Source organism: Ovis canadensis, chromosome 9 (genome assembly GCF_042477335.2).
Source record: "Ovis canadensis isolate MfBH-ARS-UI-01 breed Bighorn chromosome 9, ARS-UI_OviCan_v2, whole genome shotgun sequence".
NCBI classification, from domain to species: domain Eukaryota; kingdom Metazoa; phylum Chordata; class Mammalia; order Artiodactyla; family Bovidae; genus Ovis; species Ovis canadensis.
The window spans coordinates 37,359,761-37,367,528 of record NC_091253.1 but is presented as its reverse complement, the minus strand read 5'-3'; the positions used below and the strand labels follow the sequence as shown (position 1 = coordinate 37,367,528).

At 39.1% G+C, this 7,768-nt stretch overlaps 1 protein-coding gene across 1 annotated transcript; it reads left to right on the top strand.

Moving 5' to 3' along the window:
• The first annotated feature begins 815 nt into the window (after positions 1-815).
• On the top strand, positions 816-1,864 carry LOC138446188 (histone H3.3A-like). The gene has a single exon (XM_069601008.1). It carries the CDS (start codon positions 927-929, stop codon positions 1,335-1,337), a length of 411 nt encoding a protein of 136 aa, XP_069457109.1. The 5' UTR covers positions 816-926; the 3' UTR covers positions 1,338-1,864.
• The last annotated feature ends 5,904 nt before the right edge of the window (positions 1,865-7,768 follow it).

The window sequence follows — 7,768 nt, the reverse complement described above, 5'->3', positions numbered from 1 at the left end:
TGTTTGTTTAGTTAGTGTCTGCTACACTCATTGGAATGCAAGCTCAGTGAAAGCAAGTACCATATTATCAGGGGGCTAGTTCTCAGTCCCGATTCAGTTATCAGTTATCCTTTAGAACGCAGCTCATCATGGGTGAGTTCACTGCCTCAAAAAAATCAGAGAACATCAATTTCTTTGGTGCCCAAGATCCTGCATTGTACCAAGCTCACTAGAAGTGCGAGAGAGAAAAGGACAAAGTCTCTCAGTGCAGTGCTTAACAGTTTCAGTTCATGCCAAGCAAAGTGTTTTAATACAACCTGAACTATGCATCTTTCTGCTGTGGATGTTCTATAACCTGTCTCTCCCCTTATCCCTTGGAAGAGCCAGAAATCTCATATTAATTTCAGTTCCGTTCAGTTCAGTTGCTCAGTTCAGTTGCTCACACACACTCTTTGTGACCCCATGGACTGCAGCACACCAGGCTTACTTCTCTGTCCATCACCAACTCTTGGAGCAAGCTCAAACTAATGTCTATTGAGTCAGTGATGCCATCCAACCTTCTCATCTTCTGTTGTCCCCTTCCCCTCCTGCTTTCAATCTCTCCCAGCATCAGGGTCTTTTCCAATGAGTCAGTTCTTCATATTAGGTGGCCAAAGTATTGGAGTTTCAGCTTACGCTGGATGAATAAATATTCCAGTGGATATTCAGGACTGATTTCCTTTAGGATGGACTAGTTTGATATTAATTTGATTAAATTATAACTTTACCCTCCTTTCCAAATCTGTCAAAATCATCTTCACTAATCAGTACTCAATTTAAATACACTCAGATTCAATTGTGTTCGCAGCCGCCGCCACGCCGCCATCGCTCTCCAACGCCAGCGCCGCCTCTAGCTTGCCGAGCTCCAGCCGAAGGAGAAGGGGGGTAAGTAAGGAGGTCTCTATACCATGGCTCGTACAAAGCAGACTGCCCGCAAATCGACCGGTGGTAAAGCACCGAGGAAGCAACTCGCTACAAAAGCCGCTCGCAAGAGTGCGCCCTCTACTGGAGGGGTGAAGAAACCTCATCGTTACAGGCCTGGTACTGTGGCACTCCGTGAAATTAGACGTTATCAGAAGTCCACTGAACTTCTGATTCGCAAACTTCCCTTCCAGCGTCTGGTGCGGGAAATTGCTCAGGACTTCAAAACAGATCTGTGCTTCCAGAGTGCAGCTATTGGTGCTTTGCAGGAGGCAAGTGAGGCCTATCTGGTTGGCCTTTTTGAAGACACCAACCTGTGTGCTATCCATGCCAAATGTGTAACAATTATGCCAAAAGACATCCAGCTAGCACGCCGCATACATGGAGAACGTGCTTAAGAATCCACTATGATGGGAAACATTTCATTCTTTAAAAAAAAAAAAAAACTCTTCTTCCTGTTATTGGTAGTTCTGAACGTTAGATATTTTTTTTCCATGGGGTCAAAAGGTACCTAAGTATATGATTGCAAGTGGAAAATAGGGGACAGAAATCAGGTATTGGCAGTTTTTCCATTTTCATTTGTGTGTGAATTTTTAATATAAATGCGGGGACATAAAGCATTAATGAAAGTCAAAATGTTTCAGTGAACAAGTTTCAGCAGTTCAACTTCATAACAATTATAAATAAACCTGTTAAATTTTTCTGGACAATGCCAGCATTTGGATTTTTTTAAAACAAGTAAATTTCTTATTGACTGCAACTAAATGGTGTTTGTAGCATTTTTATCATGCAGTAGATTCCATCCATTCACTATACTTTTCTAACTGAGTTGTCCTACATGCAAGCACATGTTTTTAATGTTGTCTGTCTTCTGTGCTGTTCCTGTAAGTTTGCTATTAAAATACATTAAACTATAAAAAAAAAATACACTCAGATTCATTTATATTTTTCTGTGCCTCCACAGCTCTTGGTTATTATTACTTTGTATATGTGATTGATGCCTCCGCTAGATTGACTGTTACTTGAGAACAGACATGCTCTCTGGCTCCTCCTTTTTATCTCCAATGGTGGGTATAGGAAACACTCTCAAGAAACATTAACTGAATTGCATTGAATTCCTTCCAAAAGCAAAAGTGAAGTGAAGTCACTCAGTTGTGTCCGACTCTTTGTGACCCCATGGACTGTAGCCTATCATGCTCCTCTGTCCATGGGTTTTTCCAGGCAAGAATACTGGAATGGGTTGCCATTTCCTTCTTCAAGAAAGAGGTTTTCATTACTTTTGTCTGAAAGTGAAAGTAGCATCCTACTCTCTGTGACCCCATGGACTGTAGAGTCCATGAATTCTCCAGGCCAGAACACTGGAGTGGGTAGCCCTTTCCTTCTCCAGGGGATCTTCCCAACCCAGGGATTGAACCCAGGTCTCCCACATTACAGACAGATTTTTTTTTTACCAGCTGAGCCACCAGGGAAGCCCAAGAATACTGGAGTGGGCAGTCTATCCCTTCTCCAGGGGATTTTCCTGACCCAGGAATCGAACCAGAGCAGGCAAATTCTTTGCCAGCTGAGCTACCAGGGAAGCCTTCCAAAAGCAAAGTGCTGGGTAAATCCCACTGAATTACAGAATCCTGGAGATGACTTAGTTAAACTGCTAATAGATTCATAATGCAGAATGCCAACTTCCTCTTCTGATTAATGGTATTTTCCAACCATTCATCTCATCTTTCTGTTTGCCCCTGTGCAGCATTCTCTTGACCTCCACATTATGCAAGCACACGTGCTACCTCATGCTCCCAGTGAATTCTCTTAAACAGGACACATTTCATCAGTTTTGACTTTCTGGCACTAACTCTTTTCTGTAAACCTGATGGGCTGTATCACATTCAAATATTTGTATGAAAGCATCATTCACCTGTCCCTTCAAAGTCTAATTGGTGCTAATTAGCAAATAAATCAAACTGAATTTTCCATTAAACGTGCTTTCATTAGGGTCAGTATTTACTTGTTTGCATTTAGTAGAGGAAAACATCAATAAGAAGCATTAGCAACTATTTTTCCTCTTAAGATGAAAATAAATAAGCATTTGTTAACATGGAGAGAGAAGTATTTTTTTAAGTTTTAAAATAATAACACATCCTGATATTGTATAAAGGGAAGAACCCAAGACTGAAAGTAGGAAGTAATACTACCAATAGCAACTATTAAATATCATGTGCCAAACAATGCAATAAATTCTTTCTGAGCTCACAAAATTGCATGGCAAGTGTTTTTCTCCATTTTCCAGATTAAGAAAATGATTTTAATAAGAATTAAATAACTTGACCAAAGTCACAGAGATCATTTGTGTACTAGGTAATCTAGGCCTTAAATCTTGGTCAGTCTGATTCCACAGCTCAAGCTTTATGTCTGTCTCTCTGCAGCATTCTAGACCTCACTTGGTCTTAACAATGGATTGTGTTTTGTATAACAATTCTTTGTCTTATCCTGTTTCATACTCTAGTCTCTTGACTTTGGCTTAACCTGTGAGACTGACTTTGGCCAAAAGCATTAGGTAGGAGTTCTGGTTTTGAGCCGGGGCCCGAAGAAGCTCACATACTTTTGCTTACTCTCTTATTTCTCTGCTGCAGCCATGAGAACTTTGTGCCTGGACTAGCTCCTTGGTCTCAGGAGACAATGAGAGACACATAAAACAGAACCACCCTGAGCTGGGCCTAGTCATAATCATCCAACCTCCAGAAAGCTAAATGCGTGTGAGTGAACCCATCCAAGAAAAGCAGAACAGGCTAGCTAAGACTCCCCCCCCCCAACCCAAGATCAACTAAACCCCAGTAGGCCACACACAGGTAGAGCAGCCCAGCCAAGGATAGAAGAACTAACTGAGCCCAGTCTAGATCACTCAACTTCTTTCTAATCCACACACTCAGGGCAAATGAGGAATTACTGTCATTTTAACCATTGAATTATGAGATTGTTTCTTTCACAGTAATGTTTTGTTAGTACAGCCAGTAATTAGTTCTACAAACTCACTCAATAATAATGCTTATCACCATTTATTAAGAGCTTACTATATAAAATACAGTGCTAAACACTTTGTATCATCACTCCCCTAAATCTTTCTCAAAACTCTCTAAGGTTTTCACAGATGAGAAGAATGAGATAAATGGAGATGAAATAACTTAAGTTCATATACTTGTATGTGGCAGAGGTGAGATGCAAACATAAGTTTATCTGTCTCCAAAGCGGTCCTCCTTCTGTTATACCAATATGGCCTCATTCATAATCTAGAACTTCCTTGGAAAATAGTCAGCTGTGTGAATGCCACTTTCGCTTAATTTGTCTGGGTCAATTTTCTTCAACTGCAAACTGGAAGGACCTAACTAGATAATATCTGTTTTCCCTCTTACCTTCTACAGTTCCATGTTCCTACAGTTATTTGAGGCAAGTTTGATTTAAAATATATATGGAATTTGATGGTGATAAGAATGGTGATGAGGACTGTGATGATTCAACACCACATAGATGAAGCTGGGGCATAGGTTTGCCATGAACAAGAACTGAGATGATTACTACAAGTAAGCATGAAATTTAGCTCTGAAAACCTGTAGGTTAGATGGCAGAGTAAATCTGGGTCACACGTTTTAGTTTCAATTACCTAACACAACCACCAGCAACAAAATAAAAAGTGTCAGCAAAAAAAAAAAAAATCCACCAGCAGCACGTAAGCAAGAAACTAAATATATTATTAGACTCACAAAGAGTAGAAGTGACTGCCAAAGAGGGCACCAAGTATTTTTGACAGCTCCTGCTCTCAATTCTGGGGCTTAAAAGTATGGTACAGGAACACAGGCAAAGTCAGTAAAATTCTGAGATGTCTCATCAATATACCCTAATCTGAAATTATTAATAGGCACATCAAGGAAATATGTTTCAAATCTGTAGGATTAAAAACATATAGATACATGTTTATGTATATATACATATGTTTTTTTTTAGAGATCCATTATGAACAGGGATGACTTCCCTGGTGGCTCAGATGGTAAAGCGTCTGTCTACAATGTGGGAGACCGAGTTTGATCCCTGGGTTGGGAAGATCCCCTGGAGAAGGAAATGGCAGTCCACTCCAATGAACAGGGCTAATAGTTAAACCTTCAGAATATCCAAACATGGGAATGAGATATATTCTTCCTGCTATGGGATATGAATGATATAGGGAATTTGAAAATATATCAGAAAACAAAGCAACACTCCAACAAAGATAGAACTAAAGCCTCACAGAGATTGCCCCCTCCCTTTCACTAGAATAATCTAACTGCAGTATATTTCTACAAGAAGACAAATAGATTCCCAATAACTTAGGAGTTCAATGGAAAGCCAGGATGATCATGGCAGATTTGAGAAAACTGATCCTCAAAATGACATGACTTTTAAAACAAAATAACTATAGCTAAACACATATTCAAATATGCACCCAAGGAATGAACATGACATAAAAAAAACAGATGAATTCAGTCTGAGAAAAATATGCCAAACAAGAATATGTCTTCAAATATATATATTCAATATGTATTCTACATATTTAATATTTTATTGAAAATGCCTAAAGAAGATAATTATATAAAAAGATGGATAATAAAACAATATCAATATGGAACTGATAGATACATTAGAAACAAAAAGAAACAGATAAATATTAGATAATTGACATTTGTGACAAAACAAAGCTATGTTGTATCAGGGTGATTGTTTTTGAAACGAGAGAAACTCTTAGAGACTCAGACTAGGTGGCATTAAATCATAGGAAAATTTGTAAAACAGAGAACTTCAAAGAAAGGAGGAACTGAATATTCAGAACAAAATAATAGTGCTTGTTCCCAGAAATAACGACTTACACAAGATAGACCTGCTAGGCATCCAGGCATGATGACAAAGGTGCAAACAAGGAGGAAAATCAGACTTACCCCTGAAGTTCTCTGGGTCACCAATTAGTGTCAGAGGACAATGGAGCTAAGTGTATACAATTCTAAAGAAAATTAAACACAGCCAAATAATACATCAAATGCAAAGCAACAGGCAAATATTCTCAAACATGAGCCTTCCTGAGTAAAAACTGATGAAATCTTGTCAACCAAAAGGCGTTTAAAGACTTGTAAGCCTCAAACAGTAAAGAATCTAACTGCAGTACAGGAGACCTGGGTTCGATCCCTGGGTTGGGAAGATTCCCCTGGAGAAGGGAAAGGCTACCTACTCTGCATTCCAGTATTCTGGCCTGGAGAATTCGATGGACAGAGGAGTCTGGCAGGCTACAGTACCTGGGTTGCAAAGAGCTGGACATGACTGATTTTCATATATAAATGTATATATATATATGGTAATAAATAGAGCTTTGTCTGAAGTTGAGAAATATCTTTAAGTGTCAAAGCAGTTTCCTTCCCTTTTGCTAAATTAAAAGAAAAGTGAAAATATCAATTTATTTTAAATAGTATGCAAAATAACCCATAATGGGAGTATTTAAAAGCATGAAGAATATAAAATAATAATAGTCTTTATTCTCATTGTTATATCTGTATGTAGAGATAAAATGAATATTTGTTGTTTAGTCACTAAGTTGTGTCTGACTCTTTGGTGACCCCATGGACTGTAGCTCCCCAGGCTCCTCTAGCCATAGAATTTCCTAGGCAAGAATTCTGGCATGGGTTGCCATTTCCTTCTCTAGGGGACCATTCCAACCCAGGGATCAAATCCATATCTCCTTCATTGGCAGGAAGATTCTTTATCACAGAGCCACTGGGGAAGCCCAAATTGAATACTACTTAATGTTAGTTATTAGTAGTATTTTCTAGGTGGTGTTTTAAAATGATGTTATCTTTTATTTGTTGGTGTTCCTTGATTCTGAAAACAAGAAATGTAAATTTAGTGTGAAGCCAAGACTTGATTGTTGTATTTGAAGAACAGGACAAAAAATTTAGGTCTTAGCTTACTGTAAACCAAGGCAGGTAGAGACAAAGAAATAGAAGGTAGAAAGATAGAGAAAGGAAATCTTCTATCAGCTTGACATGGTAGAAAAAGCATTGCTTCTGAAAATAGAAATCTAAGCTTGGAGTTCCTTCTATGTAATCTCATAGACGTTTCAGTTCAGTTCAGTCACTCTGTCATATCTGATTCTTTGTGACCCCATGGACTGCAGCACTCCAGGCTTCCGTGTCCATCACCAACTCCTGGAGCTTGCTCAAACTCATGTCTATCCAGCTGGTGATGCCATCCAACCACCTCATCCTCTGCCATCCCCTTCTCCTCCCGTCTTCATTCTCGCCCAACATCAGGGTCTTTTCCAATGAGTCAGGTCTTCACATTGGGTTGCCAAAGTATTGGAGCTTCAGCTTCAGCATTAGTCCTTCCAATGAATATTAAGGATGGATTTCCTTTAGGACTGACTGGTTTGAACTTCTTGCAGTCAAGGGACTCTCAAGAGTCTTCTCCAACACCACAGTTCAAAAGCATCAATTCTTCAGTGCTTAGCTTTCTTTATAGTCCAACTCTCACATCCATACATGATGACTGGAAAAACCAGAGCTTTGGCTAGATGGACATTTGTCGGCAAAATATTGTCTCTGCTTTTTAATATGCTGTCTATGTTGGTCATAGCTTTTCCTCCAAGGAGCAAGTGTCTTTTTATTTCATGGCTGCAGTCACCATTTGTGGTGATTTTGGAGCCCAAGAAAATAAAATCTCTCACTGTTTACACTGATTCTCCATCTATTTGCATGAAGTGATGGGACCAGATGCCATGATCTTAGTTTTCTGAATGTTGAGTTTTAAGCCAACTTTTTCACTC

Excerpts from the sequence above, each read along its gene's own strand:
- LOC138446188 (XM_069601008.1), top strand. The coding sequence starts at position 927 with ATGGCTCGTACAAAGCAGACTGCCCGCAAATCGACCGGTGGTAAAGCA.